Source organism: Salvia miltiorrhiza, chromosome 4 (assembly GCF_028751815.1).
Source record: "Salvia miltiorrhiza cultivar Shanhuang (shh) chromosome 4, IMPLAD_Smil_shh, whole genome shotgun sequence".
Taxonomy (NCBI): domain Eukaryota; kingdom Viridiplantae; phylum Streptophyta; class Magnoliopsida; order Lamiales; family Lamiaceae; genus Salvia; species Salvia miltiorrhiza.
In genome coordinates, this window is record NC_080390.1 from 19,289,218 (window position 1) to 19,300,813 (window position 11,596).

An 11,596-nucleotide genomic window follows, 5' to 3' on the forward strand; every position below is an offset into this window, starting at 1 on the left:
AACGAAGTTGTGGAGGAAGGAAGGTCAGTGGAGCGGAAACGGAGAAAATGTGGTCAGAATGGGCATTACCGAGCCCAGATTGCTATGTCATGTTTACCAGCATGGAGCTTCGGCCAACAAGTACCTCCCCAATCTAACTTGGGGCATGGGAACCTGAAGCAACCCACCTGGTATGAACCACACCGAAGAAAGCAATCCGTCTGATCGCTACCATGAAGAGCAGGCAGCCGAAGATAAGAAAGGAAAGTGAATCTTGGGGATTTTGAGAAGGCAAGCGGAAGCAAGAGGAAGGGACTGGAAGGATCTGAAGAATGGGAAAGGTTGACTAAGCTTGCAGCTGGAAGCCATCTTCAATCGGATCAATCAAAGATTGAGCTAAAAAAGGAAAGAAGATCCCGGCGAAGATTTGAGACCGGCGCAGCTAGGGTTAGACCTCGACCATTCGCCAGTATAAAAGATTGATGTGTGCAGCGTGCACAAGTCCTTGGCACCTTTTGAACTCCGGTTTTACTTTAGCTATTACTTTGATTCGCCGTGTGTGGCATCTAAAACAATTTACGTTTCAGTACTATTTTCCTATTTCCATTTTGTTTTGCATTCGAACAAGATTGAAGGCTTGAAGCCTTAGGTATTATTTATCTATTCAAGTATTTCCTTCACTACTACAAAAGTTTACATACATAACAGTACATAGATAACGGTTTTTGAAAAAAACCGTTATGTATGAGCGCACTTTTAGAATAGATAACGGTTTTTCGAAAATCCGTTATCTATGTACTGTTGTCTAAATGCATAGATAACGGTTTGAACAAATGCGTTATGTTTTTGCGTTATCTATTAGTTGCATAGATAACGGTATTACAAAACCGTTACGACACCGTTATCTATGACCATCTTTTATAACAGTTATTTATAACGCTAAAGAACCGTTATGTATAAGTGTCATTTACAACGGTTTTTGAACCGTTATGTATGAGCGTTTCTAAAAACTGTTATGTATGATTTTTTTTTATTTTTTTAAAAATAATATTATATTACATTATATTAAATTATATTAAAAAATAACAAATAATTTGTTTATCCTAAAATCTGAATTTATTTCTAGATATAGACTTTGAAAATTAAAAAAATCATAACATTTTTTTATTTTATTATCACTTATATAAAATCTAAATTAAAAATATAAAAAAAAAGAATAGAATTTGCCTTCCTTATTTCACCTAAAATTTTCGCGCTAACACCTCCAAATCTCCAATCCCGCGCTGAATCCAAAATCAACAAGGAAGAAGGAAATAGATTCGCCTCTGCTCGCCGTTTATCTGCCTGTTGCGCCGCCACCCCTGCAGCCCTGCTCACCGAGGCGCCGCCACCCCTGCAGCCCTTCTCACCTAGGTCACCGCCCTTTTACGTCAGCAAAAGGAGGACGGCCGTTCGCCCTTCCTCTGCCAATCGCCTAGGGCTTTATCTGCCGCCCTCTCGCCCTTTCGCCTCCACCTGTCGCTAGCGAGTGTACCTCCTCCGGTTGCCGAAGTCCTGCTCCGCCGCTTTGCTATCCACACCGAAATTCCTCAACGTGTAAGTATGAACATGAACCCAAGGCTTTGGTTTGTGGTTGCTAAAATCATTAATTTGGTTTTTTTACTGAGGCATAATTTTGAAGAATTTGATGTTCGCCAATCCAATCTGACACCTAAAATGTGATTCAGTATTTATTATTAAGATGTGAATATAATTCATTCGGCCCCTTAGCAAAATGCCTTCAGATTTTCAGATTTACTTTAGGCTTTAGATTGTTTGTTTAGGCGATTTTTCCAGTAAAGTTTATGTTAATTTTGTTTGGTTTAGGAAATTTCTGGAGCTTAAGTGCCCTAATCTTCACATTTGCCTTATCGCAGCAAGGAGCCCTCCCCATCTCTTCCTATTATGTCTTCTGCATCTGTTGTTTCTCTCTCTAATTTGACTTCCTCTCTTCTGTTTTTGCCCTTTTTATTGACAGATTTTGGTTAACAAACAATGTTTCGAACGGTGTTTGTTAACTATTAACTATTAATTGATAGAATCAAATAGAACTGATAAGAATAAAGTGATTGAACTTTTTTTCTTTCTCCCTCATGTTCGTGCTGTGTTATCTACCAATTTAAGCAAGGTATTACTTTGCATGCTTGTTCAGTAGATTCTTAGAGATTGGAGCAGTGGTCTATCTTTTGCTGTTGAAAAGCAAGAAACTACCTTTACGATTGGTTTGATGGGTTAGTTAGTTGTAATTCTAGCTCCACATAATCTTTTAAACACAGTATTTCGATAAGGCTGTAACTGGAAGCCAACTGTAAGATGAGTACTTCGTAAGCATATCCTAAATCCGTTTTGAATGTACTTGAGTTCTACTTTTAGCTGTTGAAGAACATTACAAAAGGAGATAATTATGTAAATTGAACATTTCTATTTTCCAAGTTCCCTAACATGCATAAATTTAATATTCATTTCATTATTTTTTTTTCTCTGTTTAACACCATGTGATTTTGCTTTCTTACATTCCAATAGCAGCCATCTTAGGCGCATAAAAGCAAAATCACATGATGTCAAATCTATTTTCTGTAACAAGGGATGCCATTTTTGTGGAGTCTAGAGACATCAGTAACTGTGGTTCTGACTTCTGAGATCATGTTAAATCTATTTTCCTTATCCACGATTTTACTCAATGTTCATTGTTTTTAGGAAATCCAAGACATAGCTGAACTCATGCACTGATTTGAAGAGTGCAGAGCCATCACCTTTGACTGATAATTGTAGCCATCTTGTTTGGGTTTAGAAATAAAAGAGGGGAGGGGCATCTCTCTATTTAGTGGTTCTATATGCCCTTAAAAAGTGACATGAGAGTGCTATTTCTTAAACTATACACTGTAGCAGCAGGGACGCTCTGACTTTTTTAGTGAAGTATGTAACGGGAATGGCTGGTTTTAGTATGGGGTCTCTTTAGGGGGGAAATGTTCCCTGAGAAAAGGCTACCAAAAGAATGATGAGCTTAAGGAACAAACAATGTCACTTGTATTGGTGCTTAGGTTTTATTTATTTTGTCTTTGTGTAAGAGACTTATATTTAGATGATTAGATGCAGCTACTTTTTCAGTTTCCATGGATCTGACATGATTGTCGATGTAAATCAGACTTTTACATGTCACCGGGATTTAAAGTTTTTTACTTCTCTTATGCTTAGTCAGGAGTAGGCGAGTAGCAAAAGAATGACGAGCTTAAGGAACAAACAATGTCACTTATATTGTCTTTGTGTAAGAGACTTAAATTTAGATGATTAGATGCTGTCACTTTTTCAGTTTCCATGGATCTGACATGATTGTAGATGTAAATCAGACTTTTACATGTCACCGGGATTTAAAGTTTTTTTAGCTCTCTTATGCTTGGTTGGGAATAAATACAATTATGGTTTGTTTCACCTTTGGGGGTTATAAAATTTGGGGTTTAGATTAGTTGTATGGTGCTAAGTATATTAAAACGTTCATTTGTTTTAATTAAAAGATCAGATATGATATTCTGATCCTTTTTGCCCACTGCTAAATTATGCCTTTATTCTGTATTGACTATTGGCATGCATGTGTAGCCATGTATACTACATGAGTGGTGATGCATGGAAGGAAGGAGGTATTGATGCTACAGGTCAGCACCAGCTCATTTATTTGTTGCCGAATTTTGACTTTCTTCCGCTTCTGGCTCTGGGTCTAGGTTTATCTTTGTCTGATACTGATGTTTACCTGCATTAGTGAAACTCCTATGCAAAGAACTTCTCTAAAGCACATAGCTTCAGAGTCCAGTAATATGGCCAACTAATCATTTTTTAAATTGCATAACCAGTAATTCGATATGCGTGATTATTTGTTATGAGAAGCTCATCAATTTTAAAGTACGGACTACAGTAGCTGTTTTCTTTTAATCCTTTTTAAATTTGTAAGATAATTTCTCTGTTTAACCTAATCTTATTCAAATGGATAAAAGTTCCATCTTTTTGTTGATGATTTTTGTTCATGTCCTTGGGGTTCACAATTGCAGGTGCTCTGATGGTGATAACTCTGAAAATTATATCATGTGTCATAAACTATAATGATGGAATTCTCAAAGATGATGATCTACGTGAAGCACAAAAGAAAAATTGGTTGCTGAAGATGCCATCATTACTGGAGTACTTTGGGTTCTGTCTATGTTGTGGAAGTCACTTTGCCGGTCCTGTTTATGAAATGAAAGACTATATTGAATGGACAGAGAGGAAAGGGGTATTGTATTTCTATTAGTATGTCAATTTTCTGTCTGTCTTGTGCAATATACAAACTTATATTAATTAAGTTCCAATATCAACTTTGATAGATCTGGCAACCTTCGGCCAAGGGACAGTCCCCCTCTCCTTATTGGGCAACTCTCAGGGCTCTTCTGCAATCTGCTATCTGCATGGGCTTGTATCTGTATCTTGTACCACATTTCCCACTTTCTCGATTCACAGAACCAGTGTACCAAGAATATGGGTTCTTCAAGAAGTTGAGTTACCAGTACATGTCAGGTTTCACTGCTCGTTGGAAGTATTATTTTATTTGGTCAATTTCAGAAGCTTCTACTATTATTTCCGGCCTGGGATTCAGTGGCTGGACAGATTCAAATCCACCCAAGCCAAAATGGGACCGTGCAATAAATGTCGATATATTAGGTCTCGAGTTGGCTAAGAGTGCAGTGCAGATACCAGTATACCACTTGTGTGGAATATTCAAGTCAGCACCTGGCTTAGGCACTGTAAGTTCAATTTCATTCAAAAACTGCACACCTGCTGGTTGAAAGAACCAACTACTTTCATAAACCTGTTGATGAAAATCAGGTGCATTTTTATATAACCTGACAGCTATAGGATCCTGATGTATATGAAGTACTAATTTAGATTTATATGACCAAACTGGATATTATGATATTTTATTTATTTTTTACCAGGGCATTTTATTGTTATTTGAAGGCCAACCTTTTCCTTTGGTAACTGATTTGAGAATCTGTTCTGTAGATAAGCTGGCATTATAAACAGACTTGGGGATTAAAGACAATATTAGGCTAATGAAAGAAGTAGTTAATTTATTTTTAAGTCGGAAAATATATACAGTACTATGTTACGAATAGAATAGCTTTTTTATGTACTGTCTCTGCCAATCTTCATTGGTTTGGTGAAGATAATTGTTTTTATTTCATAACTTGGGCTCCAAAATTGTAATTAAAGTACTTTGGTAAAAAGATTTTACATAAAATCTGATCAAGATATTGGGTGGATATTTAATTCAATCTAATTTCATATGCTCCTAGAGAATTAAATTAAACATGTATGAGATATGCAACTTAAACCTTGTAATTTGTCAATGTTTTGGTTGTTTAACAAGTAATTGATAGAAAACTGTAAAGCACTTTGCAGGATTGTGGTTTTAGAGGTGTGTAATGATTCAATAAATATGTTGCCCATGCAATTGGGATATGGCTGTCTTATAGCTAGCTATGCATTATCTTATAGAGTGATAAGTTTATCATTTACATTTATGTTGTTTTAGGTTTGAAAGTACACGGTGATAGAGAGATTGACAAAGAGATAAGCTTCAAGGTGAGTTTTATATCCTCTTGCTTTTAGTTTTATACCATGGCTCAACTGGCAGCCATGGTTATGTAAATGCCCTATATAGATTTTAGAAGGAATCTAGGTGCTCTTAGTTTTGCACCATGGCTCAACTGGCAGCCATGGTTATGCATGAATATCATAGATAAGCATGTATCTAGGTAGTCGATATGGAGAGTAGGTTGGGGAATGGCTCGTTCCATTCCATTTGTTGCTGTGGTGATGGCTTGGAGCCGATTATATGTGCTATGTGTGTTTGTACTGTGTGTTTTGATGCTTACACTTTAGTTTAGTTTGAACATTTATCATGAACATGCTATAGATTGTAAAATATGGTGTTGTGGGCTAGCAGATATAAGGAGAAAAATAGCAAAATATATACTTTGAAACGAGAGAGGAAACACATAGATTGTGATTATTAACAGAACCAAATCAAATCTTAGTACTTAATAGTATCTCTCAACTACCAGTTTTGTACTGCACAGCAAATATCTGTGCAATATTTATCACTGGACTAATTACACTTCCATCACAAATCTGAGTCACAATACTAGAAAGTTAGCAACAGTAACTTTCCCGTTGATAGGAGTATTATTTTTCTGTTAAGACTTAAAATCATATTAGCATTAGATACCAATTAAATCACTTGACTGATGGCCAATTAAATCCGAAACAGATTCTAGATATGATTGCCTTTGCTTGCCAAATTCAATCAATTAATTTAACATAAGTGACATATCAACAATTTTTCTTTTTCAGAAAACAACTTCTTACGTGGTACAAATAAGAAAATGAGCAGTAATTAAATTGCCTCACTTCTCATTGTAATTACTATGATCCCCATCATCCAAACAATTAATTCTATTTTTGCTATTGCCAAGTTCCCTAGCTAATATGTGAACTGTAAACTGCCACTTATTGGCTGCTCTTGTTGGCTGAAAATCATGCATATCAAGGGGTAAACTGCCACTTATTGACTGCTCTTTTCGGATTCTTGAATCTTGATAGGGTCCTATCCAGCCTGATGCATCTCAATGTGGATTTTATGTCATGAAGTTCATGAAAGAGATCATAACACGCTATGAACTTAATGCCTACACGTCTCTATCATCGATGGTAACTATATATATTATACTCTTCATCATTTAACTTTCTAATAGAACTTTTGTAATTATTCGTAAAATATATTTATGTACGTATTTCTTTTTACAGTTTAAGAATGTTAAGACATACACCGAAGCTGAAATCGATGATATTCGTGAGGAATGGGCAACTTTTGTGATAAAGCATGTGTTTGCTTGAACTTTAGGTATGATAGCGATATGTTAATGTAAATTTTCTTAGGTGCAAGCTATGGATAATTGAAAGCTGTTGCATTTACATTCATGAAATCCTTTAACTTAATGTTTTATTTGCATAAAAATTTCACATTTTGACTGCATGAAGTTGGTATTATGCAGGAATGGAGCAGATGATAGGAAAGATAGAAGTTCCCGGGAACTACAATCCTTATTTACAACAAGAAGACTACAACATGGATGGATAACCGTATAGATCTCTTGACTTGTGGTATATGTGCTTTATGAACTGAAAATATTAGTTTCTTCTACTCGAACTCGGAGAATGCTGACCTTGTCGTCTTGAACTGCATTTTGTCTGGCCTCGTTGCTTTAAATTACTCATGTATTGGACTGCATTTTGCCCTGTAGATTAACAGATCTTACTTTTGAATCTTTGATGATTGTTTTTGCAACTTCTGAATGTTAATATTATGTTCTCAATGTTATTTTATTATTTGAATTTTTTTCTTTTGAGTTTTAGATATAAATAAAAGGCAAAATTGAGAATATATAAAAAATATGCGGAAAACTGTCATCTATTACATGCAAAACTGTTATCTATAATAAAATAGACAACAAAAATTAAAGGTCATACATAACGGTTAGTAACCGTTATGTAAGATAACAATAACGAAAATAATCCGTTATGTATGTGGAGACAAACCGTTATGAATGAAAGTCATAGATAACGGATGTAAGTGTTATGTATCACAAGGATAACGAACAAGAAACGTTATGTAAATTGCAATAAAACGTTATGTATAACAATTAAAATGCAAAATGATAACGGTTTTCCATGTCTTTCATAACGGTAAAAAACGTTATGTATGCAAGTCATAGATAACGGATGTAAGTGTTATCTATCACAATATAAAACCGTTATCTATATCTTACAAAGATAACGGTTTAAACCGTTATAAAAAGTATAAAAAACTGTTAATTATGTTATGAGAAAAAAGAAATATTATATAATACATAACGGATTAATTCTAATACATAACAGTCGAAAACCGTTATCTTTTTATTACAAAGATAACGGTTTAAACCGTTATAAAAAGTATAAAAACTGTTAACTATAATATGAAAAAATATATATTATGGAATAGATAACGGATAAATTATAATACATAACAGTCGAAAACCGTTATGTATAATCAATATAGATAACGGTTTTATAACCGTTATGTATGTGTGGTTGTACTGTTATCTATTCCCTTCATAGATAACGGTATTATAACCGTTATGTATGTGTGGTTGTACTGTTATCTTTTCCCTTCATAGATAACGGTTTTTAAACCGTTGTGTATGACACCTATAATAGATAACACCACTATACACAACGTTTTTTTTGCTCATAGATAACGGATAAAATCCGTTATCTATGAGCGTTTTTCTAATAGTGCTTTTGTTCTATAATGTGTTTAATTCATTTCGTATTCATGAATTCTGTTATGTGTGAGTAATTCCTTAGGTGAGGTTTTAGGGGTGGAAATAATTATTGTTAACATGTAAACATTCGTGAGGTATTTGTTCTTTCGGTTGAATCTCGTAGTTCCGGAAGGATCTGTTCGAAACCATGGGCAGTAGGGCCTAACGGGTGATCTCTGTTCGGTAAAACGCTGTCCATGTCAAGCAAAGGCCAGGGTGTACCAAGGCATAACAGCCGGTATACCCACGACCGAGTAGCTGAGTAGCGTCAACAAAAGGCGTTGTAGATCCGGAAAGTGGGGAAATGATTGATGGGATACACTGTCCTTCCTCAGTCTTGGGCTTCTCTAGAGACTATCCATCAACTATGACGAGGCATAAAGCCATGGTTATCAAACGAGGAAAGCAATCTCGGCGCCGTAGCATGTCTATGACTGGTCGGCTGACAAAGCCGGAAATGGTTGTGTCTAGGAGGCATGTGTCACTCAAAGTGCGGAGTTGGGGACCTCGGGAGAGAAGGTTGATGAGGGCCATACTTGGTGAGTAACGGGTATGACTACCATCTAAGGAGAAGTGAAGCACTGCCTTGTGACCGGGGAACGTGTGACCTTTGGACCAAGTGACCACAATGGGATCAACCATCCTATATGTGAAGTATAACCCCTTGAAACGCCCCAATGTCTTTGGGCCACGCCTTGGGTTTATATGGATCATGGACGGATTATCAGTATGCCTATGACCGAAACGAATGTTAACAATAGTTATGACCTAACCGAATAACCTCACCCCTTGTTATTATTGATCTTGTTAATTTCTTGTGCAGAGTATACAGATTGAGAATTGTGACACCTCAGTTTATCGTTGGAGAACAAAGTGGTTCCTCACTCCCTGTGGGATTCGACCCTACACTTACCACTAAGACTGAGATCTTGTTGTGAGACGTAGGAGCGTGTATTGTCTGTACTGGGCATACACAAGTATTTTGCCCGCATCGCACGACGGGTGTGTGTCAGTCACTCGATCATTGGTGCAAAGATAATTACTATACTCGCATACCAGTGGTTATAGGCATAAGAATTGTTGCGCCCCTATTGTCACTCGTCACGCACGCAAAAACCCTTGCCCAATCTATCCTTTCAGTTTATGATCCCTTAGAAGGGTCAGCTAATGGAAATCAACTACCCCGGGCAACATCCACGCTCTCTGCGATGGCCTATCACTAGTTGTGCTTTGCCCAGAATGCTTTAGGATTTAGATGGACCCACTTGACTCTTACGCCGATATTTCACAGCAGTCACGGCTCCAACACTCGTTGTACTATTTTGGAGGTCGATGGCGTTTCGCCTTATGCCCAAATTATTACTTGTGGTCAGAACTCCCTAGTTAACTAGTGATCAATTAATTAACCAAGTTGTTACAACCTTATTGGAATCAAACCTAGTGTATCGGGAATATGCTCATACAGTTGTTATGCCCAAATTAGACCTCTCGAGTTAAGTGTTCATGCTTAGATCATCTTGCCCAAATCAGAATATAAAACTTAGCCAAACATAAAGTAAATAACACAAGCAAAAGACATAAAGGAAAACATAAAGTAAAAACTGAATTAGAAACTTACTTAAGGCAAAGAGTGCTTACGGCCAAAAGTGCCGCAGAAAACATGAACAGAAAATTAAACAGCTATGCCCATAAGAGGCGACTACTCCTACCTAACTATGGAAAGTAAAACTACAGCAATGGTCTCTCAAAATTCGTCCTCCCTTCTCTACTCTCTTCCCTTGAATGGTTCACAGCTATGTGGTATTTATAGGCATGAGTTAGGGCTACTCAAGCTGGGCCCAAAAGGAGTGGGCTGGAATTAGGGCTCCTTCTGCCCGAGATAGCATCCAGATCTGGAGGCTGATTTGTTCTTATCCAAACCTCAAAGGATAAGGTTTTTGGATTTTTTTTCCTTATCTACATCTTCTGATCAGATTGTGCCTTTTGCCCTCAACACGAATTTATGTACTCCAACTCCTGCACTCTTCTTCTCTGCCCCGTCTGTACCTTCTGCCCACAATCATCTTCTCATGCAATTGGGTCCCGCGTGGTACTTATGGGCAAAGGGTCGGTTTTGCCTTGAGCAACTCAAAACTTCATCTAAGCTTTTGTAACATGCTGCTTTAATCTCCAATTGGCTCTATAGCTATGCTCATACTTCTTCCCCTAACCGAAGTCGCATTATGTCCAGAACCTTCTTCCGATGCAACTGAATCCCGCGCGGTACTTATGGGCAAAAGGGCCGGTTTGCCCAACATCCTGCTTCTCGGACTTTTGGTCTTCAAAACAAGCTTTTGAGTGTCCCAAACTCCTCTGCTTCAAACTCATGCCTCTTTCGCAGAATGCAGCAGCGTTATGCCTTAAAAGCACCTTCTGCCCAAAGATCGGGCCTGCCCTGGAACTATGCCCTCCCAGGCGACTGACTCTAGCAAAACAAAGGAAAAAGACTCTATCTAGACCTAAAATAGACACGAAAAACGAGCACAAACATGGGCTCATCACATGTATGAAGACATGTATCCCTAGAGTTCATTAATACATAAAAATAAGACAAAAGGGTTCCGCTCGTCACTTCATCACCACCGGCAGCTGCTCAACCTGCACATTTAGAAATATATGCAGGGCTGAGTACTTTTAGTACTCAGTGGGCACGTATGCCTAAGTATAAAAATATAAACATGCTTCGTAAAATTGTAAATTGTCATGCCATCATAACCAGTACAGCAAGGGAGTTTTCGTTAGCCCAAGCCTACTAAAGTCATTTGTGATTCTTAAAGTTCGACTTATCAGTCTAAGTTCTCTTGTAATCTATCATATCTGAAGTTGTGTGCCGAAGAGGTGGCCACCTCTCACGGACATTTGACCGGCCAACCCGCTCGATGACTCACGGTCACTGGTGTACACTAGTCCCGACAAGATAGCTATCAACTGCTTAGGACCCGAATTCGATTATAATTGCAGATAGATATCATACTAAAATTTAAACATTTATGGTTGTTGGGAACCTTGTGGAATATCCTAACCCTTGTTTTGATGATACCAAAATTCATAGGACTTAAATGTAATAGACTAGAATCGTTTTGAACTCAAGTGTTAGAGTTCGTTTCTAGTTTAGTTGCGGTGTCAACGGCTGAAGACTGAAGAATGAA

The 11,596-nt window shown here is 37.3% G+C and overlaps 1 protein-coding gene across 3 annotated transcripts; it reads left to right on the forward strand.

Moving 5' to 3' along the window:
- The first annotated feature begins 1,268 nt into the window (after positions 1-1,268).
- LOC131023697 (lysophospholipid acyltransferase 1-like) lies at positions 1,269-7,444 on the forward strand. Of its 3 annotated transcripts, XM_057953267.1 has the most exons (8): positions 1,269-1,575; positions 3,613-3,668; positions 4,059-4,279; positions 4,371-4,787; positions 5,579-5,628; positions 6,649-6,756; positions 6,853-6,949; positions 7,101-7,444. In XM_057953267.1, exons 2-5 carry the CDS (start codon positions 3,626-3,628, stop codon positions 5,582-5,584), a joined length of 687 nt encoding a protein of 228 aa, XP_057809250.1. In that variant the 5' UTR covers positions 1,269-1,575; positions 3,613-3,625; the 3' UTR covers positions 5,585-5,628; positions 6,649-6,756; positions 6,853-6,949; positions 7,101-7,444. The 3 variants fall into 3 exon arrangements, with proteins under 3 accessions (XP_057809250.1, XP_057809248.1, XP_057809249.1); XM_057953265.1 differs by lacking the exon at positions 1,269-1,575 and having other exon boundaries at positions 2,722-3,668; XM_057953266.1 differs by lacking the exons at positions 1,269-1,575; positions 6,649-6,756; positions 6,853-6,949 and having other exon boundaries at positions 2,722-3,668.
- The last annotated feature ends 4,152 nt before the right edge of the window (positions 7,445-11,596 follow it).

Excerpts from the sequence above, each read along its gene's own strand:
- LOC131023697 (XM_057953265.1), top strand. The coding sequence starts at position 3,605 with ATGTGTAGCCATGTATACTACATGAGTGGTGATGCATGGAAGGAAGGA. Across the intron at positions 3,669-4,058 it reads AGGAGGTATTGATGCTACAG|GTGCTCTGATGGTGATAACT; the intron begins GTCAGCACCAGC and ends TCACAATTGCAG. Across the intron at positions 4,280-4,370 it reads AATGGACAGAGAGGAAAGGG|ATCTGGCAACCTTCGGCCAA; the intron begins GTATTGTATTTC and ends CAACTTTGATAG.